This window comes from Cucurbita maxima, unplaced genomic scaffold (genome assembly GCF_002738345.1).
Source record: "Cucurbita maxima cultivar Rimu unplaced genomic scaffold, Cmax_1.0 Cma_Scf00028, whole genome shotgun sequence".
Lineage (NCBI taxonomy): Eukaryota > Viridiplantae > Streptophyta > Magnoliopsida > Cucurbitales > Cucurbitaceae > Cucurbita > Cucurbita maxima.
In genome coordinates, this window is record NW_019272044.1 from 3,017,247 (window position 1) to 3,044,296 (window position 27,050).

The window sequence follows — 27,050 nt, forward strand, 5'->3', positions numbered from 1 at the left end:
GTTTAAATTTATAATTTAATTTATTATTATTTAACGAAAGACATCTCTAAATCGAGTTTTCCCTGATAAAGCAGTTCTTCAGTTCCAGACCTTCCGGCTTACGCTGCAAGAAACCTCAGCCTTCTGCCTTCTCTGCGATTCTCTCTTACTCCTTCGATTTCTCGGTGTTTTCAGTCTCTCAACATGGTGCTCGAGGTAGTCACTGATCACTAATCTCTTTTTCCAGATTCTTAATTTCATTCAATTTTCCTCATTCCTTTGGAATCTCATTTTTCTCCACTTGGTTGAACGATCTAGGGTTCTTATGGATATGAAACTATTTTTTGTTTCTTTTGGGTAGGCGACGATGATCTGCATCGATAATTCGGAATGGATGAGGAACGGCGATTATGCTCCTTCGAGATTCCAAGCTCAAGCGGATGCCGTCAATCTCATTTGCGGAGCTAAAACCCAGGTGATTGATCGCTTTATCTTGTTCCATTATGTTTTCCTTGTCTGTGTGATGGAAAGAGAAGAAGGAATATGTCTCCTGGTTTTAGATTTTATGTCATGTTTCGAGTAATATAATTTCTTCTTCATTGCCTTTTGGGTTGCCTTTGTTCTATTGCGTTGCAGTTTGGGTTATTGGGTGAGGATAATTTTGATTACGAACAAAGCCATATTGCCTACTTGATTAAAGTGAAAATTGTAAATTAGTTTCTTGGAACTATCTGGTAGTCTCGCATTTTTCTTTCTTAACATATGATTCTGAAGTTTTGATGAAAGTGTTTCATAGTTTCAATTTTTTCTAACAGTCCAATCCGGAGAATACGGTAGGAGTTCTTACGATGGCCGGAAAAGGGGTTCGGGTTTTGGTTACTCCTACCAGTGATCTTGGCAAGATTCTAGCGTGCATGCATGGTTAGTTCATCTACTTGCCTTTTCTCTGAAGTTACCCCCCTTTCTTATTATATAAGTTTGAGGCTTCTTAAAATGTTACGAGAGGTTTATTGCATTTTCTGCACCTCATAAAGAGGATTTTTTTGGGTTTTCTTCTAAACGTAGTAGTTGAAAATTTAGGTACTAAGATATTTTGATGTGATCGTTTCTGTATTTGGCTGTCATTTCTTCAGCATCTTAGTATCCAAGTATTAGAAAATAGTGAAAATTTGAATCAACCCTTTTGCATTCCATGTCTTATGACTGATGATGTTTTGGACACTTTAGAGTGCATTTTATTCGAGATTGTTTCTCAACAGAAACAACATTTAATATATGTGTGTATATATTTAGAAGTTGACTGATTATGTAAATATTTGACTGTGTAATTTCTGTAAAAAAAACAACAAAATCTGATAGAGTTCTTGTTTTGACTATTCAAGGTGTTATAAATTAAAACATTGGGAATAATTTTTGTGGTAACTATAGAAGGTGTCTTAAGTTAGAGATTATAGGGAGTATTTTTTGGCATAATTCTGAAAACTTAATGGTCTATTCTCACTCATTAGATGTATGAGATGTCATGCATGATAACTCTTACTTTGATCCCTATTGAAGTCGATGAGTTTATTTTTGTTAGTGCTGTTCGTTCATTTATCCTTGTACTTCTGTCATTTGTTCTGAATATTGACATTTTAGATGACTATTGATATCGATGTTTCTCTTTAAATGTTTTTCCCCAAGAAAAACATATATTCCCAAATATTCTTAGGGGTGAGTACTGTCCAGCTTCAAGATGGTACGTACAGCATTTTAGCCATTAGAAATTCCTGGGTCCTTACTCGCTAGATGCATTGGATTAGGTGTATAGCGAGTTCTACAATAAGCCCTAGTGAAGTGCTGCTGATCTTTTTTGCTAGTTTTCCCACTTCGCTTTCTCTATAGTACTTAACATCCTTCTTTTTTACACAATAGGTTTAGAGTTGGGTGGAGAGACAAACTTGGCTGCAGGGATTCAGGTGGCACAGTTGGCTCTGAAGCATCGTCAAAATAAGAAACAGCAACAAAGAATTATTGTTTTTGCGGGAAGGTAGGCACTTCTTGTCATTCATTTTATGCATTTTTATCGTGCCATTCCAGGTATTAATTGTTCTCAAGCCATCTACCTTATGTCATCTTAGTCCTGCCAATCATGACAAAAAGTTGTTGGAGACAATAGGAAAGAAATTAAAGAAGAATAATGTGGCACTTGATATTATTGATTTTGGTGAAGAAGATGATGGTAAGCCAGAGAAGCTGGAAGCCCTTCTTTCGGCTGTAAATAGTAATGACTCCAGTCACATTGTTCATGTTCCCTCCGGTCCAAATGCACTATCCGATGTACTTATTAGGTCAGTTTCTCTCTTTCTCTATGTGGTTGATGGTACTGATTCTTATTGTATCCGTTTGTTTCATATTGTTTGACATAGTAAAAAAAAAAAATTCTCTATATGTTTTCACAATGTCTCCTATGTCAGTACTCCAATCTTCACCGGTGATGGGGAGGGAGGAAGTGGATTTGCAGCAGCTGCTGCTGCAGCTTCAGCTGGTGGGGCTGGTTTTGATTTTGGTGTGGATCCCAATCTAGACCCTGAACTGGCACTTGCATTACGAGTCTCAATGGAAGAGGAAAGGGCCAGACAGGAGACAGCTGCTAAGAAAGCTGCTGAGGAGACTTCAAAGCAGGAAAAAGGAGAGGCACAACCATCTGGCTCACAGGATACAACTATGAACGAACGTGCTAGTGCTGAAACTTCTGATGCTCAAAAGACAAGTGATCCAATGGTTGGTTTATCTTAAATTAAATAAGTTCAAATGCTGCTTAGACATAGAATATCCATGACTTCAAATATTTCCTTGGACGCTCACTTCATTTCTCAGCTTGCTTTCTCCCACCCTTTTGGGGGAGGGGATGTTAATACGTATCTTCTACCTCTTTCTTGGCGACATTTTTTCATTGCCTTCACAACTTTAATGGAAGTAGAAGTTTATGCGATGTTTTGATATTCAATCTGGATTTGGGATTTGGTTACAGGACGATGATAATGCTCTGCTACAACAAGCTCTTGCAATGTCAATGGAAGATCCTGCCTCAAGTCATGACGTGCGGGATACAGAAATGTCAGATGCAGCTATAGATCCAGAGTTAGCTCTTGGTAAAGTTCTTTGTTTCAATTTAACCATTCTTGGTTTGTGATGGGTACTTTTCTTCCTTCATCTCATGGTTGGCTGTTTGTCTCTCGAGTAATTCAGATTTTAACTTTATGAATATTTCAAAGGAATATAATTACTGCCGTTGAATCAAGCTTTATGAAAGTTTCTTTCATAGGTTCAGAGAATACGCTGCACTAATTTGCTCGATTGGTTTGCATGAACACCGTACCTGCTAATCTTTGATAGACCTGAATCCTTTGCAAGCTGTAATAGCTCAACCCCATCGCTAGGAGATATTGTCTTCTTTGGGCTTTCCCTCAAGGTTTTTAAAACGCGTTTGATAGGGAGAGATTTCCACACCCTTATAAAGAATGTTTTGTCCTCCTCCCCATCCGATGTGGGATCTCACAATCCACCTCCTTCGGGGCTCAGCGTCCTTGCTAGCACACTGCCTCGTGTCCACTTCCTTTGGGGCTCAGCTTTCTTGCTGGCACATTGCCCGGAGTCTAGCTCTGATACCATTTGTAACAGCCCAAGCCCAATGCTAGTAGATATTGTCTTCTTCGGGCTTTCCCTCTTAGGCAGCTAGGGAGAGGTTTCCACCACCCTTATAATAAAATGCTTCGTTCTCCCCCCCCCCCAACTAACGTGGAATCTCAGTTGCAAGTAGTGTGCAATAAAACAAAACAATATCTCCATGAAATTTGACTTCCATCAATATGGACATCATTCAGCAGTTTGGAGAAAAAAAAATAATAATAAATACTGCAGTTGAATTGAAGGTGAATTCTAACTATCTTTTCCATCTTCGTCTATTGCTTGTTGGACGCAGCACTTCAGTTGTCCGTGCAGGAGGATGCTAAAGACTCAACAAGCCAACCTGATATGAGTAAATTACTGGCAGACCAGTCATTCGTGTCGTCCATTCTTGCATCGGTACGAATTCTACAACTTGTAAATACTCCCCCACGAATCTAGAAAAAGGTGCCTCCAAATATCAGGTTTATGTTTAATTGACTCAAATGGAAAAAATGTTCTACAGCTTCCAGGGGTTGATCCAAATGATCCATCAGTTAAAGATTTACTGGCTTCCATGCAAAGTCAGTCAAAGCCAGAGGTTAGTTGGTTAAAGATCCAAACGATCCATCGGTTAAAGATTGTAAAATTAATTTTGAACGTTGTTTCAGGACAAGAAGAATGAAGAAAACCCGCCCAAGGAAGACGACAACAACAAATGATAATGATCCATCCATCTTCCGAAGTTGAATAATTCCGCTAGGTAATTCGTATTTCCCTCGTAAAAGCGTTGCATCGTGTTCATCTGCAGAAGTTAGTCGCTCTTGTTTTTGCTTTTGATTTGGCTGAAAACAAGAATATGCTTCACTCTGATGTCTAAAAAAGTCTGCTATTATATCATACTCTTATCTTAAATCAACTCTTGTTTTCTTTCCCTTATTCTGTTTATTTTCTTTCAAATTATAACTGAAGAACATTGCAGCCAGGCTTAGGCTTATTACATTCTTATAACGACTTCGTTTAATAACGTTTAGGCTTGATCTAAGTCCTTTTAAATTTTAAGGACTAAATAGAAATTTTGACAAGTTTTAGGGACTAAACCTATAATTTAATTTCAATGAGGTTAAATTTTTTTATCATCTCTGTTACTAGTTAATTTGTTTATGTAGGATTATAATTTATAAATTTTATGAGTTTCAATTCTTAGATCTCATGTTTATAAATTATTATATTTCAAAATATTAAGGTAACGTAATAATTTAGCAATATTTTGTCACTAATTAATGGTTAATTTAGCACGTATTAGATAGTTTAGACTATTTTCCTAATTGTTTTAGGAATAAAGTCTCTTTTAAAGCATTATGGCCAAATCAACACCAATTTCAGACTTTTTTTAATTACTAAAAATTTATTTTAAATTATTTAACAACTTGACGTAGTCTTTTTTTTTTTTTTTTTTTTTTTAAATATATATATAATTTATTAGGCAAAATATTGACTTTTGTTTCTATTACTTTACTTTCAATTAAAGATGCATAGTTAAGAACTTATTAAATATTTTAAGATTTAAAATTAAAAATTTAATGATTTATTAAGGTGCAAGTTGGAAATTAAATTTGTAATTTATAATGGTTTGATATTTGTATGTTTTTAAAAAATTAATAGTTTGGTTAAATTTTAAATTAATAAACAAGTTTTTAAAAACTATTTTTTAAAGTTTGCAAAGCTATTTGAAATTTGAAAATAGTTTTAAAAAGTTATTACAACTATGAATAACTTAATCAAAATTTGAAAATATTTCAAAAAGGTGTTTATAATACAACTAAATAATGGATATAAATGATAAATTAATATTCCAATTACATTTTTGAAATAGGATTAAATTATCACTAAACTCAATATTTTTTTTATTTTAAAAGGTGGAAATGCTAACCTAAAAATTAAATATATTTTAAAAATTATTTTACAAATATAGTCGAAGAGACAAAGAGAGTTGATTTCAATTATACGCATAAATTTCATTTTTTCCTCTTGAATTTTTAAATTTGTTAAAAAAATATAGCTAAAATCATTTAAATAATTAATTTTCACTCAGATTGTATATTGACTAATATTTTTTTAAATAATAATTAAATCAAAGTCCAAGCTTTGGTGATTATATAATTGAACTAAAAAGATTTAGATTCAAGTTGTTGTTCGTCTTCCCATAATTATTCTCCAACCATGGCGATGGAGCTTCGACAGCTAAAACAGATTGTCGATGATGGTACGAGCTATGAAATGGTCCGACTTGGCCTTTTTTGATCATTATTAGTCAACAAATTGGTCTTTTCATATGATCTTGACGCGGGAAAGTTTATCGATTACTGTTGAAATGAACCCTTAAATTCATTAATGTGGTCGCATTGGAATTCGTTTCTTGATCCATTCTTGTTCTTACCAATTTCCACCCAGTTGTCTCTCCTCTCCGATTCTCCCCCCATACTTTGAAGCTCCAAATCTCTGTTTTCCCCCACCGCAGCAATGGATTCACAGTACCCATATCGTAACTCTCTTTACCCTCAAGTGAATCATTCGAATCCCGATGCGCCTTCATCCTCCTTTGTGAATCCTAATCCATCGTCGAGTTCGAATCTTTACCCCACTCTCGATATGAAGGATTTGGTGGAGAATCTGTTTCCCGACGACGTGGATTACCGCCATCCTCCTTCGGCTCCTCCCCTTGCGGCGGAAGAGATTCTCATCAGAGTCCCAGGCGCCATTCTCAACTTGATTGATCAACAGTACAGTGTTGAGCTCGCTTGCGGCGATTTGACCATTGTCCTTATTCGCCAAGGGGAGAGTATTGTTACGGTGCTAGCGCGTGTTGCCGATGAGATTCAATGGCCATTGGCGAAGGATTTGGCTTCTGTGAAGCTCGATGATTCGCATTACTTCTTCTCTTTTCGGGCTCTTAAGGAACGTGGATCGGAGTCCGATTCGAGTGACGAGGAAGACCGGAAGAAGAATGGGTTGGATGATTATTTGAGTTACGGGTTGACGATTGTTTCGAAAGGCCAAGAGGGATTGTTGAAGAAACTGGATGTGATTTTGCAGAATTACAGTAGTTTTACAATGCAGAAGGTATCGGAGAGTGCCAAGAAAGTGGAGATTCTGGATGAATCTCTGGCCAAAGAGATGTCGCCGGCGGATTTGAAGACGGAGAAGAAGAAGAAAGAAGAAATGGAGGGGAAATGTGCGGCGTATTGGACAACATTGGCTCCTAATGTGGAAGATTACAATCGAACGGCTGCAAAGTTGATTGCAGCGGGATCAGGGCAATTGATTAAAGGGATTTTGTGGTGCGGTGATGTGACTGTAGAAAGGTTGAAACAGGGGAATGAGGTTATGCAGAAGAGGATGGGCCCCTGTTCTAACACAGAGATCAGCCCTGAAACCCTCGAGAGGATTAAAAGGTTCTTTTCTTTCTGTTTTCTTGCACCATTTCTGTGTTGATAGCATTTGGTTTGAGCTTATTGGTATCATATTATTGTTGGCAATTGTGTATCACTCTATTCGTAGCAGAGGTAATGAGTTCAAGTCATAGTTATCGCCTAAGATTTAATATCTTACTAGGTTTCGTGACGATCAAATGTAGTTTATCGCACGAGAATAGCCGATAAACTCGCAGATTGGCCCGAACCTGCACGGATATTAAGAAAAACAGTTGCATCTTTATGCAATAAGTGCCAGTTTTTGTTATTTTATGCAGTTCTACAGCTTAAACCCAAGCTGTTATTGTGCTTAAACCCAAGAATTATCCTCTATAAGCCCTCATTTTTATGAACAATCTCTTACACTTGCACCCCAATGCTTTAAGAAACACTCTAGGTGCATTACGTTTGTAGCCACCTCTGGAATTTCAACAGGAACTTGATGAGTCGATCACCAGGAAACGTGGCGGTATAGGAACCACGAGCTTATGGGCTTGAAGAGGTTATTGCCAACACTCTAGGTGCATTACGTTCGCAGCCACCTCTGGAATTAAGAGCTAATAAAAAGTAGATATTTGAGCATTATTCTGAAATGAATTTCATATTGCATTCATGGGAGTGGCTTGATTTTTCTTTGAGCTGTGAAATTCTTGAGCAAACTGCATGCAAAACACCTCTCAAGTACTTTTTTGGTCTGAGTTTTTGTTTAGGGTCAAGAGGGTGACAAGGATGTCGGAGAAAGTAGCAACTGGAGTACTCTCTGGAGTTGTTAAAGTTTCTGGATTCCTTACAAGTTCAGTGGCTAATTCGAAAGTTGGCAAGAAGTTTTTTGGAATGCTTCCAGGAGAAATTGTAGTGGCTTCTCTTGATGGCTTTGGTTCGTCATCAACTCTACTTTGTTTTTCGATCTCCTTTCCTTTTCTCTGTATCGATCTATTGACTTGATTTTTCTTATATACACACTGAACTATTTAAAAATAGCTTTAAAATGTTTGAGAGACATGTTAGCTTCAGTATGCTAGATAGATGAAAAATTTGAACTTATGTTGTTATTTGAGAATATTTCATGGTGTTGATGAAAAGCTTTCTTAAGCTCGAAACTGCGATGAGTATATAGTTATGTTCGACTCTTACATTATTTGATTATTTTTATGAGAAAGCATGTCATTCCAAAATTTTAAAAATAGCATGTGATTCCTGTATATATCTTTTGTCCAAATTCAGTCCTTGGATATTTAACAACACAATCATGATAGGTTTTAAATTTCGTGTTGTTTGCTTCATCCTTCAACTAGTCTTGTGGTTAGCTACTTAGGATCATAGATATACTTTAGTTGCTGAATTTTCACTTTATGAATCCTTCCCTACAAGAACGCATTCCTTTTGTAGCTTAGTTGATTACTGATTTCATCTTCTGATAATCAGGCAAAGTTTTTGATGCTGTTGAAGTTGCTGGAAAAAATGTCATGGCTACATCTTCCACTGTGACAACTGAACTTGTGACCACAAGGTAAATTGTCACCATCTGCACATCTTACTATGGATAGGTAAAAAGAACCGGAGAGTATCAAGAATACAGCTCAAGGGAAGTTTAGAGAGTTCCTTTGTAACAGCCCTACATTTAGATAATACTTCAGTTCCTCCCCCTAACATGTACTCTTAACCTCACTAATAACTGGGGTGAGGGTCTATGACAGGACAGAATGAAACCTTAAATTTGATACACTCTTTTGTTAAGAGTCTGGTTTAAATACTGGAGATATTTTCAGTTTACTTTCTATACAGATTTCTGGATATCTTCCTGCTGCTTGACCAAATGTTGAAAGAATTTCAATTTTCATGCCAGATGGTGCAGTTCAAAAGCCATTTCACATACTCATGATGCTTTTATATTCTTTTCCTTATTTTGTTGTTGCAGGTACGGGGAGCAAGCTGCTAATGCAACCAATGAAGGCCTTGAGGCTGCTGGACACGCCTTTGGGACGGCATGGGCTGCTTTGAAGTTACGAAAAGCTCTGAATCCAAAAAGTGCTCTTAAGCCAACAGCTTTAGCAAAATCCGCTGTTAAAGCCGCAGCTGCAGAGGCGAAGGCTAAGAACTCCAAGTAAATTGTTGGAATTATTTGATATTTAACTAATAGTAGGTATGGCTTATGAGCTGCTGTCATAAATTAAGTTGAGCTATTAAAGATGTGAGCCACTTCATCTCAATGCCCTCTCTTGGTTTCTTTATTAAAAATATTGTTGTTTAGAGTTCCTGTATATACAATTACTTGGATCATGAAAAGAATGGCATTATTGGTTTCTGTTTCCTTTCAATAATGGCTCTCTTCCCCCCATCAAGATCCCAAAAGCTCAAAACTTTGTCCCTCCGTTGATATAAGGCTGTAAATCTTGGTCACAAGCTACCAGTTTCTAACCAAGTGTCTGCAGGATATTCAATCCCCATTTTGTTCTCATTGATAAATGTCGAAAAGCAGAAACTATGTTTGAGATGACTTCAAAAAAATTGGTCCACATTTTCTCTTCATAACAAGTGTTTGAGGTATTTTTCACCTCTCTCGATTTCATGTGATCAAATCATCGTTTGAGACTTGTAGCTATTCTGTTCTGATCGAATCAATGTTTAAGATTGGTGACTATCATATGGTCAAGTCAATATTTGAGACTGGTAGCTATTCTGTTCTGATCGAATCATTGTTTAAGATTGGTGACTATCATATGATCAAATCAATGTTTGAGACTGGTAGCTATTATGTTTTGATCAAATCAATGTTTGAGACTGATGACTATCCTATGATCAAATCAATGTTTGAGACTGGTAGCAGTTTTGTTATGATCGAATCAGTGACTATCATATGATCAACTCAATGCTTGAGATTGGTAGCTATTATGTTATGATCGAATCAATGTTTAAGATCGGTGAGTATCATGATTTGAACGTATCAACTTCAGAAATATTTGATACTGATTGTTCCATTGATTATTAGGCCAACTTTATGATGGGCAGCCCACTGTGTAGGCAGGACAAAAGAATTCCAAATCATTTTCTTGAAGATAAACATCTCTCAGGATCCTCCTCCATCAGCAGGTACGATTCTTGGCTTTAATATCTTTATTATTGTTTCATAAACATAAAGAATTGACTTTCTTGTCTTCTTGTGCCAACAACTTGATATGGGATGGCTGAATGCTTGCTAATATAGAATATTTTTCTACATGATTGTGGCATAATATTATAAGATAGTGGGTTTTGGACATCTAGCCAAAGGCTAACACAGCTAATAAAAATAGTATAAAAAGTTGGTAATGCAGCAAAACCAGCCAATTACTAAGCCAAATTCTGTAGAAAATTGGAGTGCTCCTCCATTGTTTTATTTCTTTGTTTCTGGTGAAGAACTTTACCTTATCTTTCTGTTTCTGAAAACGATTACACCAAAACTCTCTTGGTTAACTGGACCACTTTATCTTAATGTGCTTCTATCTATCTCTCTTAATTGTACACCACAAGTTTTTCTTTTTCTTTTTCCTTTTCTTTTTCCCCCCCTTAAGTTCATATTAGCTTATGTCGATTTCAACTAGCCTTACCGACCAATTGTTTTGTAGATATTTAATATCTTAGGTGGGTGGGTCTGACCTTTGAACTTTTAAGATTGTGTTTATTTAGTTCATATATTTTTAAAAAGTAGATTCTTGAACTTTTATGTTTGTGTCTATTTAGATTCTATAGTTTAAAAGTGTGAGATCCCACATCGGTTGAGGAGGAGAACGAAACACCATTTATAAATGTGTGGAAACCTCTCTCTAGTAAACGTGTTTTAAAAACCTTGATGGAAAGCCCGAAAGGGAAAGCCCAAAAAGGAAAATATCTGCTAGCGGTGGGTCTGGAATGTTACAAAAAGTTTCAAATTGATCTATGAATTTTTATCGCTTTGTTTGATAATCATTTGATTTTTAAAAATTGTGCCCAGTTTTTATCTTTCCTAATATAAATATTTGAACTTTTGGCTACATCGATTAGGAAAGTAGATAATAAACAAAGAAACTAGTGTTTATAAGCTCAATTCTCAAAACTCAAAAACAAGAAACGAGATGGTTATCAACTGGGACCTAAATGATTAACCTTGAGCTGAGTTAATGACGGTGACGTATTAGACATAAGAGTGAAGATTAGAGGCTTACTAAAAATTAAAGTAGGACTAGTTGTCTAACCTCAACTCAAGTGATAGACAATGGCGTTTTAGACACAAGGTTAAAAGTTTAGAAGCTTATTTAAAACTCAAATAGGATCCAAATGTTTGACCTTGACCCGAGTTATGACAGTTACCTATTAGACATAAGAGTAAAAGTTTAGAGACTTGTTAAAAACTAAAGTCGAACCAAACGAACACGATCTCAAGAGTTCAAACACGTGTAAGAATTTTTTTAAAGTGACTATACTGAGAATGAATTAGCTACTAGTTGTATCAAATTGTGATTGGTTAATTTTATTGCATCTTATAATCCTTTGCTTTATACAATACTTTAAGTATCGAATCAAATGCTCCTTTCCACAAGAGGGAAACAACCAACACAAAGACTATTCTTAGCCACTAAAGAGCTAAGATTCTTCTTCTTTATTTCTTTGATTAGTAACTTTTGTTCTTCCTGTAATGTGAAGATTTTGGGTTAGAAATGAAGTTATCCCTTTAGGATTTGGGTAATCTCTTCCAAATCAAATCAACTTATAGGGTATTTGGAATCATATCTCTTGATGTTACTGTCATACATTTGATGAAATGAACCTTAGGGTGCCCCTTTTTCTCATTCTCCTGTCTTTGTTCACTTTTTTACCAAGTTTTTAATGGAGATTTATTCTTTTAAAACGATTGTTATATATATATATATATATATGCATACGTTCATGCATATACAAACAGGTGAACAAGGAGCTTAGCTTACTATTTCAAGATGGACCCATAAAGTAAATCATTGATTGGTAATAGACTAGATGTTCATCATGGTTCACAATTGAACCAATCATACAATTTCATTTGGCACAATCTAGCTCAACCATACCAATTTGTTACCTGACTTTATCATGGGAGCCACCTTGATGAATGCTAGAATGATCTATGTTAAAAGGTTAAAAGGTTAACATGATCTCTCTTTATTTGGTAGGTTACACTAAATTTCTAGTTTCTTCCTAAATTCTATATGTGAGATCCCACATCGAAACACGATTCTTTTTTAGGGTGTGGAAACATCTCCCTAGTTGATGCATTTTAAAAATCTGGAGGGAAAACCCAAAAAGAACAATATCTGCAAGTGGTTGGCTTGAACAGTTACAAATGGAATTAGAGCTAGACACCAAGCATTGTGCCAATGAGGAGGTTGAGCTCCGAAGGGGGGTAGACACAAGGCGGTGTGCTAGCAAGGACTCTGGGCTGAGTGTATTGGGGGATCCCACATCAATTGGAGAAGTGAACAAGTGCCAGCGAGGACGCTGGGCCCCGAAGGGGGTGGATTGTGAGATCCCACATCAGTTGGGGAGGAGAACGAAACATTCTTTATATATAAGGGTGTAAAAATCTCTCCCTAGTAGGCACGCTTTAAAAACCTTGGATCTTTCCACTTGGGAAACAACAAATGGTGGCGAATCAGATCTTTCCACTTGGCTTTAACAATAGTGGGCAGTAGAGAAAGATAAGATAAGAAAAAAAAAGAATGAGTCATAAGCAAAATGGAGAAAGGCATGAAAATAAAGAATAGAAGTGGAGCACAAAAATGGAGTTCTAGAGGCTCAGTCAAGCCACCTAAATAGTGCACTCCCACGTACCATCAAATTCTTTTTATACAAATTTTAATCAACCACGTAATTTTTTTTCTTAAAATATTATACGAAAAATTATTTAAATGTTGTCGTCGTCGTTACCAGTAACTACGGGATGGATACAAATATGAAGTACTTTTACCTTTTCTTTTGACTAAATTAATAAAAATAACGGTTTAAAAAATACTCTTTTAATTTTAAAAAATGTTTCTTCCATTGAATATAGACGAACCCAATGTAGGGGCTCCTTCTCCTCCACGAGTCGAGATGCTTGATGGTCAAGATACTCATCAAATTTTAAAAGTAGCATTAACCCTTTAACCTTAAACATCAAGAATTGTCCACCATCGAGCATCTAGTTGAGACCATATATAAAATTAAGAGATATTTTTTATTAATTTAATATTTTTTTTTTCGAACATGAAAGGGTGCAAATTTGTTAGCTATATTGTGAACTAATGTATTTATCAATCAAACCATACATTCCACTGAGAAATTTAAAATATGTTAAAAAAATTAGGTCATAAAGGACCATCCATGTCATTGTACATAAAAGTTGGTTTTATCTATATATATATATATATATATATATATATATATATATGATTTTTCGGTTTCTTTATCTTTTGAGTTGTTCTGTCGGATCGGTCGTTTAAGACCTTTGGTCTTTACCCGAACCCGATGAAAAAAATGGGATCACTTCTTATGGACTCGTTGAGAATGATTCTAATCTAATTCATGACTTATTAAAAGTAGAAGACGCTCTCTTGGGATTGGGATCCTCACGGACAGAAAAAAAATTGCAGTCGATTTGATAATGATGGAATGACTTTGCTTCTTCGGCCCGAACCCAAGAATCCCTTAGATATGATACAAAATGTATCTTGTTCTATCGTTGATAAGAGATTTCTCTATGAACAAGAAGGAGTCCTTGACCTGCCTCAGTCCTAAACCCTTTTTGAAAAATTATGAAAGGGTTAATACATAATTCTTAACCATGTATAAGACTTTGAAAAAGATTAGAATCAAATAGATAGTATCGGTTTTCATTAATGAAGAGTTTTATAGAAGCTTGCGAGGATCGAACTCACTCTCAAGCATAAACTTCCAATCACATTTATGCCCATAACAAACTGGTGCATTGTTTTATTTCAAATTATTCCTCGCAAACGGATTGCCGCAGTGACAGAATCGCAAGCATTATTGGGCCTTGCATAAAGGGAGAGGAACATGTGAAGAAATCTCGATCATCATCTTAGGTAAAAAGTGATTGGGTTTCCTTTTTTCTTTTTTTCTTTACTTCATTATGATTCTATATCGCTCGAAGTTCTTCCCCAAAGTATGATCCAACGGCGATTCTTAAGCATGACGGTGCGATCCTTATCTTTTCCTTTAAAGTCTAAAGTTGTGTGACTGAATCCACCAAATTTGAACCCTTCTTTGATGATTTCTTTTTGTGGATTTAAAGGGTGGATTGATAATCGGACACGTATGTTGTTTGATATTCCAGAATCTGATAAATGCCAATGGCTAATTTGGTTTCAAACAGGGAACGTCCTTTTTTGGGCTGTAGAGAATCATTTCAATGAATACTGTTCCTTTTTTCTTCATTATTTATTTGAATGGAGATCTTCTGCTTTATCTTCTTCACTTTGTGGCCATTAATTGCAATTTTGCTGAGCCTTTTCGGTTTTAGAAATGTGAGATCACACATGGATTGGAGAGGGAAACGAAACATTGTTTATAAGGGTGTGAAAATCTCTCATTGAAACCGTGAGGCAGACAATGATACGTAATTGGCTAAAGCGGACAATATTTGCTAGTGGTGTGCTTGAACGGTTACAAATGGTATCAGAGCTAGACACCGGACGGTGTGCCAACGAGGACGCTGACTCCTAAAGGAGGTGGATTGTGAGATCCCACGTTGGTTGGAGAGGGAAACGAAGCATTCCTTATAAGAGTGTGGAAACCTCTCCCTAACAGACGCATTTTGAAATCGTGAGGCTGATAGGAATACGTAACGGGCTAAAACGGACAATATCTGCTAGCGGTGTGCTTGGGTGATTACAAATAGTATCAGAACTAGACACCGGGTGGTGTGCCAGCGGCGACATTAGGACTCCAAGGGGGTGGATTGTGAGATCCCACATTGGTCGGAGAGGGGAACGAAGCATTCCTTATAAGGGTGTGGAAACCTCTCCTTAACAGACGTGTTTTAAAATCGTGAGGCTGACGGCGATACATAACAAACTAAAACAAACAATATCCGCTAGCGGTGTGCTTGAGCTGTTACAAATGGTATCAAAGTTAGACATCGGGCGGTCTGCCAGTGAGAACGCTAGGCTCCAAGAGGGTGGATTGTGAGATCTCACATTAGTTGGAGAGAGGAACTAAGCATTCCTTATAAAGGTGTGGAAATCTCTCCCTAATAGATCGCATTTTAAAATCATGAAGTTGACGGCGATATATAATGGGCTAAAACGGACAAAGTTTAGTGTGATTTTGCAATATAGTAATTGGACAAATGTAGTGGCAGTGGAAACTGTGGGATGAGGAATAGAACCCACCACCTGCTTTGCCACTTTGTAGCTGATAGGTATGCCTCATGCCTTGAAAAAGTGGGAGATGACAATGGGAGCAGTATATTTAAAAACCTCCACCCATTTGCACACATTCTCTTCTTGATTTACAACAAAACCAGACCCTTTCTTCAAAAAAATGTATATTTCTGTAAAGTTTCAGTATTAATGGCAGAAGAGGATACCTCCTCTGAACCTTCTTCTTCTTCTTCTTCTTCTTCTTCTTCGTCGTCGTCGTCTTCTTCAGCTCTCACCTCTACAATGTCCACTCCATTGCGGAAGGTGTTCTGTAGAATTTCAGGCCTTGCAACTTCTCTGAGAAGAAACACAGCCCCTCACAGCAGAAGAATCTTTCACAGAGATGTTGAACAACAAGAGTTTCAATATGCAAGCTCTCATTGCCTTTCTTCTTATTACAGTGTCTTTGTTGCTCGCCTTGCCATAATGGTTAGTCTTTGGGAATGATCTGATACTCATTCAAGTTCAAAATTAATACCACCCACTAGTGAAATGATATCAGTGCCATTCAGCTTGATATACATCTTGACAGTGATGATTATTACATTATAATACAGGTGATGCTAGCTATTTTGATTGGGATGCTGACAATACTCACATGGCACTTCACGAAGAGCTACACGGCACAGTCGCTCGACAGCTTAGCGTATGGTCTTCGTCATGAACTGCTGCAGCGCCCGATCTTACGGATGTGGAGTGTCTTGAATTCCACAGCTGAAATAACCACAGCTCAGGTTAAGCTTTCAGAATATGTAATGAGGAAGTACAGCAAGCCAGTGAATCAAGCAGAGCAAGTTGAGGTTATTTTCTTATCCTTGCCTGATTTACCTTTCATATTGTGATACCCACGTTGGTTGGGGAGTAGAATTAAACACTCTTTATTAGGATGTGGAAACCTTTTCCTAACAAACGCGTTTTAAATCTGTGAGGGAAAGCCCGAAAAGGAAAGCCCGAAGAGAACGATATCTGCTAGCAGTGGGCCTGGGCCGTTACACATACTTTTAGCTTTGAATTCATGTTTCATGTCTGTGTTTTTCTGTAGTTGTATGAAGCAATGAGAGACGTTACGTGGGCGATGTTTGCAAGTCGAAAAGCTCTTAATGCCATAACAATCAATTACAAGAATGGTTTTGTCCAAGCGTTCCATCGAGATCATAGAAGCAACAATACGTTTTATATTTACTCGGATCTTGCAAACTATTCCATCACTGCCACTCAATCATATAATATAAATCGACTTTCATCGGGTGAAGGGTGGTCGGAACCACCCATACATGGCAATGTTTCTGCAAAATGGTACCGGGAACCACTTGATCCGATCAGCGGTGAGAAGATGGGGAAAGCAAGGCAAATCCCACCAGAGGACTTGATTAACATTCCTGGCATTTCACAGGTAGCTGATGGTGTTGCCTCATGGCATGTTACTGTCAGCAAGTACATGGATACACCATTGCTTTCAGCAGCCCTGCCTGTTTCAGATGCTTCAAACGAAAGCATAGTTGCGGTGGTCGGTGTCACGACCGCACTTTCGAGTGTCGGTCAACTTATGAAGGAGCTTGTTGAGTTCCATAGTGGACATATTTATCTAACCTCTCAAGAGGGCTACTTGCTTGCTACTTCAGCCAATGCTCCCTTGTTAAGAAATACATCGACCGGTCGGAAGCTTATGATGGCTGTCGATTCCCAAGATGACGTGATTCGATTAGGAGCCGAATGGCTACACAAAACCTATGGAAACAACTTTCCTCCTGGTCATGAGGTCCATGAAGAGAACGTCAAGCTTGGTGGTCAGCAATATTACATCGACTCATTTTTTCTTAATCTAAAGAAGCTTCCCATTGTAAGTTTTGTCATCGATCCATTGACTTTCTTTTTATCTAATCGTTATGAACATAACAAGATCCTTTCGGTTTTTGTAGGTGGGGGTTGTTATCATTCCTAGGCAATACATAATGGGAAAGGTAGATGAAAGAGCTTACAAAACATTGGTTATACTCATTTCTGCCTCTTTGTGCATCTTAGTTGTTGGATGTCTATTCATTTTGATTCTGACAAAAGGAGTATCTAAGGAAATGAAACTAAGAGCTGAACTAATAAGCCATCTTGATGCAAGAAGAAGAGCAGAGGCATCTAGTAATTACAAGAGTCAATTTCTCGCGAATATGAGGTGAGATCATTTAAAACGATGGACGAATAACGTAACGACTTGGCGTGCGTGTTAAGAACAATGTTAGTTTATACTTTATTGATATTGCAGTCATGAGCTGAGGACACCGATGGCTGCGGTAATTGGACTGCTCGACATTCTAATGTGCGATGATTGTCTTAATAACGAACAGTTTTCGACAGTCACTCAGATTCGAAAATGCTCGACAGCTCTACTCCGACTTCTTAACAACATTCTAGATCTAAGCAAGGTAAAATAAGCTCGCTTTGTTGGTTCTACGAAATTTTGTTCTGTTTTTTTGGTTATGGCGTGAAAGATCATAGGCTAATTGTTATCATTCGAATAATCACTTAGGTTGAATCTGGAAAGCTAGTTTTGGAAGATGCAGAGTTTGATCTGGGACGAGAACTCGAAGGGCTTGTTGATATGTTTTCCGTGCAATGCATTGATCATAATGTGGAAACTGTATTGGATCTCTCTGGTACGTTTTCCTTTCACGAATTGATTACACTACAAGTTATGCAATGCTCTAATACAATGCTATTGTTTTAGATGATATGCCGAGATTAGTTCGAGGAGACTCCGGTCGGGTTGTTCAAATATTCACGAACTTGATTAGCAACTCTATCAAATTCACAACTAGTAAGGGATCTTGTTTATCACCAGTGTTGCTTATCAAAGAATTGATTAACCGTTTCGAATGTTTTGCAGCTGGTCACATCATTCTTCGAGGGTGGTGCGAGACGTCAAATACGCTCAAAGAAATGGGAAAGTCTTGTATGGATCAAAAGAAATCACGGTTTCCAAATCGGACGAAGATGAAACAACAGGGAGACCACGCGAAGAACGCGTTCAAGAAAGATAACAAAATGACCTTATGGTTTGAACTTGATGACACTGGCTGTGGTATGTCAAAAGCCAACCAGAAGAACACTTGATAATTTCCTAAACTTTCTAGATGCTAAGAAGTACCGTTTTCTCTGCTCGTTGCAGGGATCGATCCTAGCAAATGGGAGTCTGTTTTTGAAAGCTTTGAGCAAGCAGATCCCTCGACAACCCGAACGTAAGTAGTTAAAACAGTTAAAGATGCTGTCAAGAGTTTTCATAGCTCAATATCTAGTATAAAGATATGCTACATTTTTCAGGCACGGTGGCACTGGTCTTGGACTATGCATTGTACGTACCTTGGTAAGTTCGACCGATCCTTTCCCAGCACCAACCCCCCTGCTCGAAGCTTAGAGCGTTTCTATAAGCATCTCATTAACCGAGGCTAATAACAGGTTAACAAGATGGGTGGTGAAATCAAGGTTGTAAAGAAAAACGGCCCGGGAACTCTAATGCGACTTTATTTGGTTCTCAGCACACCTGTAGACTCCATAGATCATCAATGTCAATTTGATTTTGCAAAACATAATGCAGTGGTAAGTGAAGAAATGAAGCCTTGAGTTTGTTTTCAGACATGGCTCATTTCTTAAGACAAAAGTCTCGAGCTCGTTAATATCGATGTTTTTGTGTGCAAATGCAGGTACTGCTCGCACTCCGTGGCAGCACGAGTCGATTAATCACATCGCAGTGGCTTTGTAAGATCGGACTGTTCACTTTAGAGGCTTCAGAATGGAATGAACTAACTCTAATCCTTCAAGAACTCTTTCAAGCCAGAAAGTTTGAAAACAAAAAGGGATTTAGTCCACAGGATTCCCTCGGTGAACCCTTACGAGCCGAGTTAACGAGAATTAAGGACATGAAAAGCCAAACGTTCATCGTCGTTGCCGATATCGGGATACTGGACTTGAGCACGGATATTTGGAAGGATCAACTTTACTTCCTTGACAAGTACTCTGGAAAAGTGAAGTTTGCGTGGATGTTAAACCACGATACGTCCAACGCCATGAAGACGGAGCTTCGGGGAAAAGGACACTTTATAGTGAACAATAAGCCGCTGTATAGAGCAAAAATGATTCATATTTTGGAAGCTGTTATGAAGGACAGAAGTCTTGAGATTCAGAGGAAAAATGGTTTAAGAAATGCATCAAAAGAAGGGGATTATCATGAATGCCTTGAAATTGATTCAACTCAGTTTGAAACTGCTAGCTCTGATGATTCTGATTTAGCTGAACTTGACAAGTCCAAGTCTCAGTGTGCAACATTTCAAGAAGAAACAATGCCAAAACCTTGTCAGCCGCCATTTTTGTCCCTTAACGATAGCTTAGTTGAGTTAACTCGTGTACGTTCGACTGCGAGTAACGCAAGGACCGGTGGTTCATGTGACATGAGACAAGACTCATCCAATGGACTGAACTTTGGAGGAAACTATCCCAAAAGCCAAGAAGAATCAGATTCTAATAATGTTCATGGTAAGAAATCTCTTGAAGGGCTACGCATTTTGCTTGCAGAAGATACACCGGTTCTTCAAAGAGTAACGACGATAATGCTCGAAAGAATGGGAGCCACGGTGATCCCTGTCGGAGATGGGCTGCTGGCTGTTGAAGCTCTGACTGCAATGCTTAGTGCTGAAGAGCAAAGAAGAGAATGCCCCACAAGATATGATTTGGTCTTGATGGATTGCCAAGTAAGTGCCAACTTAACGTTACACTCCATGAGCCAAAATTGAGATGATGCTTTCTTTGCACTTTAGAGATGCTTTCATTGATATATAATGAACCTAAATCTCTCCCGAACTGTAATCATCCAAGCTCACCGGTAACAGATATTGTCCTCTTTGGACTTCTCTTTTGGACTTTTCTTCAAAGTTTTTAAAACACGTCTGCTAGGGAGAGCTTTCCACACCCTTATAAATAATGTTTCGTTTTCATCTCCAACCAATGTGGGATCTCATAATCCACCCCGCTTCGGGACCCAACGTCTCACTGGGACTCTGTTCTCTCAAATTGATGTGAGGTCTCACAATCCACACTCCTTTAGGCTCCAGCGTCTTCCTTGGCACACCGTCTGGGGTCTATTGTGAGATCGCACATCACTTGGAGAGGGGAATGAAATATTTCTTATAAGGGCATGAAAACCTCTCCCTAGCCGTTTTAAAAACCTTGAGGGGAAACTTGAAAGGGAAAGCCCAAAGAAGACAGTATCTACTAGTGGGTTTGAGCTGGTACACAAGCCAACTGCTAACTTCAAATCACATCGTCTTTGATAGTTGAAAATGAAACATGATGCAAAGTTTCTTATGATCTAAATCCTATATGTACTTACGAACCGTACAAACTTTCTTAATATTTGAAACAGATGCCAAAGATGGACGGCTACGAAGCAACAAAAGCGATTAGAAAGCTAGAATTGGGAACAAGCCTTCACATACCGATCGTAGCATTGACAGCTCACGCAATGTCGTCGGATGAAGCCAAATGCTTGGAGGTAGGAATGGATGCATACCTAACAAAGCCAATTGACTATAAGCTGATGGTATCCACCATACTTTCCCTCACTCAGAGAAAAGTCTAAGAAACGTTGCTTACGATTCTCGAGCTACACTACGTGCTAATATTTTCGGTTTTGCAAATCAAAATGGTCACTTTTTAACCGAACAAAAAGGAGACGAGAAGGCATTTAAGGGTCGGAACGGGGCATATATTCAAGAGACGGGTTTAATGCTGAAGAGTGTAAATTTGCTGCCATAAGTAGGTAGGTTCTTTGTGTCCATTGAGCTTTGTACATATTGTTGTAGGGCAGATGAAAGGCTGCTTAAGTTTTCCCACTTTTTGTAATTAGTAGTGAGATAACAAAGTTAGGTATTATGATGTAAAGAACATTCTAACCGTGCAAGTAAAAGTAAGAATAAGAGGGGAATTAAGCTCTTCTCTTCGTAATCATTTAACCATCCCTCGGTCCTCCGACCTAAGCAAGCTGCTTTGTGGCACATGTGTGTCACAACGTGGGTGCACGGGACGAGTGTCTCGAGCGTTTTCCTTTAAAAAATGTCTTTCAAAGACAGTATCAACAGTACAAATGTGTTGATGTTGTGTCTCAGCCGAGGTTGAATTATGCACCTGCTATTTGGAACGCCATAAATGGTGCATAGGAGAGTTTGATGTTTGAGAGAACTGGGATGAATGGATGTTCGTGATGTCTTGATGAGATGATCGACACATGGGTCAGTTCCCAACGGATGTGTCCGAACGAGCTTAGATGACCGATGTGTCTCGAGACATGGGATGACATCACGATGCATGAATCGTATTGTTGGGAACCGTGATGACAATGAGATGCAAGATGATTGTGTCACACATGATTGAATATGCACGCATGAACGGATTGTGTGGCTGAACAAACTTGCTTTCCCGAGACAAACCAAAAAAATTAAAAAGAGAATAAAAACACTTTAGAATATATATATATATATATATATATATATAACATTAACTTGTTGAGAAAGAAAAAGAAAGTGCAAAAGGAAGTGAGATCTCTTCCAAATGCATAGAAACCCAAAAGGGTAGCTGAGAGCTTAAACAACTTGTTCATCAAGTTCCGAACTTTCTTCGCAGAGAAAGTCAGAGCTAAAACACAAGAAAAATGGCGAGATACGATAGAGCCATTACGGTGTTCTCACCGGACGGTCATCTCTTCCAAGTAGAATACGCTCTCGAGGCCGTCCGCAAGGGCAACGCCGCCGTCGGGGTTCGCGGTTCCGACACCGTCGTCCTTGGCGTCGAGAAGAAATCCACCCCCAAACTCCAAGATTCCAGGTCACTCTCTCAATTTCTTTTCCTCTTTAACGAATTCATCCTACTTCAAGGTTGTTAGAATCAGGATATTGAGTTACTGTCAGAACCTCGTATCGAGTTTGATTTGATTTGATTTGACTTGACCTAATTTTTGGGTTGGAAGTTTCTTGTTAGGTCGAATTTTAGGGTTATTGAAATGGCGATTGTTCTTTCTATTTGTTTCATATCTGATTTACTGTTTGCAGATCGGTTCGAAAAATTGTGAATCTCGATGATCATATTGCACTTGCTTGTGCTGGACTCAAAGCAGATGCACGAGTTCTGATCAACAGGGCTCGTGTTGAGTGTCAAAGCCATAGGCTTACAGTTGAGGATCCAGTTACTGTTGAGTATATAACGCGATACATTGCAGGGCTTCAGCAGAAGTACACACAGAGTGGTGGAGTGAGGCCATTTGGTCTTTCCACTTTGATTATTGGGTTTGATCCTTACACTGGTACTCCATCATTGTATCAGACAGATCCTTCTGGGACTTTTTCCTCTTGGAAAGCCAATGCAACCGGGAGAAATTCAAATTCGATTAGGGAATTTCTTGAGAAGAACTACAAGGAGACTTCTGGGCAAGAAACTGTGAAGCTTGCTATCCGTGCATTGCTCGAGGCAAGTTGTTATAGCTTTTCTTGTTTTCTTTACTTGCACTTTGTAAATAGGGCTGTTACAAATGGTATCAAAGCTAGACACCGGGCAGTGTGTCAGCGAGGACGTTGACCCCCATGAGAGGGTGGATTGTGAGATCCCACGTTGGTTAGAGACAAGAACGAAGCATTCCTCTTAAGAGTGTGGAAACCTCTCCCTAGTAGACGTGTTTTAAAATCGTGAGGCTGACGACGATACGTAATAGGCCAAAGCAGACAATATCTGCTAGCAGTGAGCTTGAGTTGTTACTAATGGTATCAGAGCTAGACACCGGGTGGTGTGCCAACGAGGACACTGGCCCCCAAGGGGGGTGAATTATGAGATCTCACATCGGTTGGAGAGGAGAATGAAGCATTTCTCATAAGAGTGTGGAAACCTCTCCCTAGTAGACGCGTTTTAAAATCGTGAGGTTGACGGCAATACGTAACGGGCCAAAGCGAAGTGATGGACTTGAGCGGTTACAAATTTCTTGCATAGCCAACCTATTTTACTGCAGAATGGATTTTTCAAAGTTAATTGCTTGCATTTATCTCTGTTCCTTGTTTCCAAAAGACATGGTTTGCATGTAAAGTTCTTTTGGATAATAGAACCTTTGTTTGGTTTCTGAACTCAAGTAGTTGTTTGATCATGACTTGTAATGGGTGTTTGGTATTCCTTGATTGAATACAGTAGTTTGTTTACATGAAGCTACTTTAGTATTTGGTGTGGTGATTATATGAGACTTTTTGACTATTAGCAGGATTTGAAATCTACCCAAACTAATTAGTCAACACAAACTAACTCAAAATAAATCTCTGAAATCAATTGCATTGATAAACAAAACAACTTGTGGCTTTTATAGGCCTTACAAACAGATGAAATTAGTAAACGATAAAAATAGGATACTCTAAAAATAATAAATTAATACCCATTGAATGATTTAGTGGTCCTAACATTCCTAAAGAAATGGTCTAATACGACCATCTTTAACAATTTCTCTCTAAAACTGATGGCAAAAGTGCTTTCAGTTTTACTCGTGGTACTACGCACACATACTTGTTTTTGTGTGACACAATGCTTCAGCTCAATAACTCCATCTCTGGTCAAATCACGCAAGAAATGAAACCTCACATCAATGTGTTTTTACTCTAGTGATGGAGTTGTGTCTTTGTCCTCCAGAGAAATTGTTAAAGATAGTCATATTAGACCGTTTCTTTAGGGTTGAAATGGTTAAATTAGACCATTTCTTTAGGGATGTAAGGACCATTAAATCATTTAGTGGATTGTTAATTTATTATTTTTAGAGTTTATAATACTAATCTCATTTGTTTGTAAGGCCTATAAAAGTCGCTAAGTTGTTTTGTTTTTCAATGCAATTGATTTCAAAGTTTCATTTTGAGTTAGTTTGTGTGTGTTCACAATCTCTAGTATCAGAGTCATGCCCTTAACTAAGCCATGTCAATAGAATCCTCAAATGTCGAACAAAAAAGTGAGCTTCGAAGGTATAGTCAAAAGTGACTAAGTATCGAACAAAGGGTGTACTTTATTCGAGGGCTCCAGAGAAGGAGTCGAGCCTCGATTAAGGGGAGGCTGTTCGAGGGCTCCATAGGCCTCAAGGAAGGTTTTATGGTGTACTTTGTTCGAGAGGAGGATGGTTGGGAGGGAGTCCCACATTGGCTAATTAAGGAGAAGATCATGAATTTATAAGTAAGGAATACTATCTCCATTGGTATGAGAGAAAACCAAAAGAAAAGCTACGATAGCTTATGCTCAAAGTGAACAATATCGTACCACTGTGGAGGTTCGTGATTTGATGTACAAAATGGAAAATAAGTTGTGGTTGTATCATGACTGATGCTTATTGGTAGGCACATAGCTTGCATGCTTTTTGGTATTCCCTCTGTTAGTTGGGGTGATTTTTGTTTTTGTGGCTCTCCTTTGAACTTTCCTTTGTACTTTCATCCATGGTTCATTCATCGAAGAAAAAATGAATGATTCGGTTATTAAGCGGTCAAAGGATTTGGCCATTTCTTGCTGTACTGCGCAGATCCTTTAGTGTAACTGGTTATTCCTTACCCTAAGAACCAATTTGATCTTTAAGCAGTCCAAATTGTAGTACATATATAAGAAGCTATTCCACTAATAGGGATGCGAGTTACAACACGCTTCCCTTTGGTTTGTATACCCGATCCTTTACTCGAAAGTTTCTTTGGATCATTGTTTAATCTTCCGAGGGCTTAAAACATTAGACGGCAAATGGAAAAGTCGTTTTAGAAACAATTCCATAAGGTTTTGGAAAAAATAGGTCACTTATGAGAATAAGAACACACCCTAAAAGAGAAACAACCTTAAAAAATTAGTACAAAAACGCCAACTAGAAATGCCAAAATAGATATAACCATTGCTTTGCATTGACCTCTTCTTGGTTAACTTAGCTGATCTCGAGTAATCGAGCCAACGGCCGTTATGAATATTGGTTCGTGATTTAATGTCCTAAGTTAACATATCTGAGTTTACAATTATCCTTCATTCTTCAGAGGTGTTGCCATAAATATACCAAATGTTTGAGTTGAGTGAGTTTCTTGAATGTTTATCTGTGATACTTAGCGATTTACTTCCATCGACTCTACTCAATTTGTAGGTTGTCGAGAGCGGAGGAAAGAACATAGAGGTTGCTGTGATGACAAAGGAACATGGTTTGAAACAATTGGAGGAAGCTGAAATTGATGCCATTGTTGCTGAGATTGAAGCAGAAAAAGCAGCGGCAGAGGCTGCCAAGAAGTCCCGGCCGAAGGAAACATGATCACTTCTCTTGTAGTACTCACTGACTTGGTCTGGTTAAGTTTATATCTTTTGCAATGTGCTTAAACTTCGAACCTGGAAAGATTGTCATGGAATTGGACCCACCATTGAAGCATTGCAGTCAGCTTCATGCACCCAATGAACACCAAATTGAGTTTCCTTATATAGGGATTTGCTATATACATATTATCTTATGGTTTTAGGGAATGAGACTTATAAAGTGTGTTATTTTAGTCCTCTTCCTTTCGAGCCCATTGGAATTAGGGTGCACACAGATTGAGTTCGGTTTGAAATTTCTTTTGAACCAACTCAAAATTTTGGGTTGGTTGGATTGGTGACTCAAGCAACTTTAAATAGAGTTAACAATTCAACTCAACCCTCTGTTTTTTAGTTAGGTTGGGTTGTCGTATTGTTCTTTTATTAATTATTTGAAAAAATCTGTCGGGTTCTTTTTTTAATTATTTGAAAAAATCATACTTATTCATAATTCATATCATATAAAACTCAAATATCAAATGTTCATAAATCCGAAGGTACAAAACTCAAATATCAAATATTCACAAATTTGAATTATCACTAACCTTGGTAATCTCAGTTATAGGCGTCTAATATTTTTAATTTCATAGATTTTAAAAGTATGGTTAGGTTGTACTCCTATTTTTGGTTCGATTGGATTAAATATTTTTTAGATTAGCGAGCAGATTATTGTTTATGCGTGCCATAGTAGTGCAGCTGAAAAATGTAAGCTCTAGTAAGGGTATAGGTTTTTATTTATTAGTAAGGGTATAGGTTGGGGAAAACTCCAAAACTAGAGTTCCAAAAATTTGACCTTAGAAACGATATCCGTTTTCGAAAAGGACACCCCAACCCTAAACTACAAGCTAGCCGCAATGGCTTTTCCACCGTTGTTGCTTACAGTTTGCAGGCTCGAAAATCTCTCTTTCACGATCTAATCCTACTTTGATAGTTTGGATTGAGGAATTTGAATTAGTTGAGTTTTCTATCATTAAAATATACTTTTTTTTAGAAATAAATATTCCAAAACTATTATAATTTTATATTATTATTTAAAGTCTAATCTTTTTATATCCTTCCCCCAATAATAAAAATTATTATTATTATTATTTTGAGTCGGATTAAAGTTGTAATATAATTTATTGAAGAATATACTATGTCATACAATATTATTTTCTTCTTAAGATAATTCCGAAAGGAAAATGAG

At 37.8% G+C, this 27,050-nt stretch overlaps 4 protein-coding genes across 6 annotated transcripts; all 4 read left to right on the forward strand.

The window, feature by feature from the left end:
• The first annotated feature begins 56 nt into the window (after positions 1–56).
• LOC111465178 (26S proteasome non-ATPase regulatory subunit 4 homolog) lies at positions 57–4,563 on the forward strand. Its single transcript, XM_023109493.1, has 10 exons — positions 57–195; positions 341–454; positions 795–900; positions 1,894–2,008; positions 2,100–2,309; positions 2,436–2,742; positions 2,993–3,113; positions 3,944–4,047; positions 4,154–4,228; positions 4,299–4,563. Exons 1-10 carry the CDS (start codon positions 184–186, stop codon positions 4,347–4,349), a joined length of 1,215 nt encoding a protein of 404 aa, XP_022965261.1. The 5' UTR covers positions 57–183; the 3' UTR covers positions 4,350–4,563.
• A 1,255-nt stretch (positions 4,564–5,818) lies between these two features.
• On the forward strand, positions 5,819–9,418 carry LOC111465176 (senescence/dehydration-associated protein At3g51250-like). The gene is made up of 4 exons (XM_023109490.1): positions 5,819–7,082; positions 7,811–7,977; positions 8,526–8,610; positions 9,019–9,418. The coding sequence occupies exons 1-4, from the start codon at positions 6,151–6,153 to the stop codon at positions 9,206–9,208; spliced, it is 1,374 nt and encodes a 457-aa protein (XP_022965258.1). The 5' UTR covers positions 5,819–6,150; the 3' UTR covers positions 9,209–9,418.
• Positions 9,419–12,523: 3,105 nt separating this feature from the next.
• On the forward strand, positions 12,524–21,507 carry LOC111465173 (histidine kinase 1-like). Of its 3 annotated transcripts, none has more exons than XM_023109485.1 (14): positions 12,524–12,600; positions 15,264–15,937; positions 16,066–16,308; positions 16,551–17,348; positions 17,428–17,675; positions 17,766–17,925; positions 18,030–18,156; positions 18,228–18,317; positions 18,387–18,581; positions 18,669–18,738; positions 18,821–18,863; positions 18,956–19,096; positions 19,201–20,244; positions 20,916–21,507. In XM_023109485.1, exons 2-14 carry the CDS (start codon positions 15,461–15,463, stop codon positions 21,129–21,131), a joined length of 3,852 nt encoding a protein of 1,283 aa, XP_022965253.1. In that variant the 5' UTR covers positions 12,524–12,600; positions 15,264–15,460; the 3' UTR covers positions 21,132–21,507. The 3 variants fall into 3 exon arrangements, with proteins under 3 accessions (XP_022965253.1, XP_022965254.1, XP_022965255.1); XM_023109486.1 differs by lacking the exon at positions 12,524–12,600 and adding an exon at positions 13,980–14,170 and having other exon boundaries at positions 15,738–15,937; XM_023109487.1 differs by lacking the exon at positions 12,524–12,600 and adding an exon at positions 14,199–14,282 and having other exon boundaries at positions 15,738–15,937.
• A 558-nt stretch (positions 21,508–22,065) lies between these two features.
• LOC111465180 (proteasome subunit alpha type-7-like) lies at positions 22,066–26,062 on the forward strand. The gene is made up of 4 exons (XM_023109495.1): positions 22,066–22,083; positions 22,124–22,372; positions 22,597–23,011; positions 25,668–26,062. Exons 2-4 carry the CDS (start codon positions 22,200–22,202, stop codon positions 25,827–25,829), a joined length of 750 nt encoding a protein of 249 aa, XP_022965263.1. The 5' UTR covers positions 22,066–22,083; positions 22,124–22,199; the 3' UTR covers positions 25,830–26,062.
• The last annotated feature ends 988 nt before the right edge of the window (positions 26,063–27,050 follow it).

Bases quoted from the DNA above. Each gene is read 5' to 3' on its own strand.
- LOC111465178 (XM_023109493.1), top strand. The intron at 2,009-2,099 runs GTAGGCACTTCT...ATGTCATCTTAG, and splicing joins ATTATTGTTTTTGCGGGAAG to TCCTGCCAATCATGACAAAA. The intron at 2,310-2,435 runs GTCAGTTTCTCT...CTCCTATGTCAG, and splicing joins CTATCCGATGTACTTATTAG to TACTCCAATCTTCACCGGTG.
- LOC111465176 (XM_023109490.1), top strand. From the start codon at position 6,151: ATGGATTCACAGTACCCATATCGTAACTCTCTTTACCCTCAAGTGAAT. The intron at 7,978-8,525 runs GTTCGTCATCAA...TCTGATAATCAG, and splicing joins GGCTTCTCTTGATGGCTTTG to GCAAAGTTTTTGATGCTGTT. The intron at 8,611-9,018 runs GTAAATTGTCAC...TTGTTGTTGCAG, and splicing joins ACTGAACTTGTGACCACAAG to GTACGGGGAGCAAGCTGCTA.
- LOC111465173 (XM_023109485.1), top strand. From the start codon at position 15,461: ATGAGGAATAGAACCCACCACCTGCTTTGCCACTTTGTAGCTGATAGG. The intron at 19,097-19,200 runs GTAAGTGAAGAA...GTGCAAATGCAG, and splicing joins TTGCAAAACATAATGCAGTG to GTACTGCTCGCACTCCGTGG. The intron at 20,245-20,915 runs GTAAGTGCCAAC...TATTTGAAACAG, and splicing joins TGGTCTTGATGGATTGCCAA to ATGCCAAAGATGGACGGCTA.
- LOC111465180 (XM_023109495.1), top strand. From the start codon at position 22,200: ATGGCGAGATACGATAGAGCCATTACGGTGTTCTCACCGGACGGTCAT. The intron at 22,373-22,596 runs GTCACTCTCTCA...TACTGTTTGCAG, and splicing joins CCCAAACTCCAAGATTCCAG to ATCGGTTCGAAAAATTGTGA. The intron at 23,012-25,667 runs GCAAGTTGTTAT...CTCAATTTGTAG, and splicing joins CTATCCGTGCATTGCTCGAG to GTTGTCGAGAGCGGAGGAAA.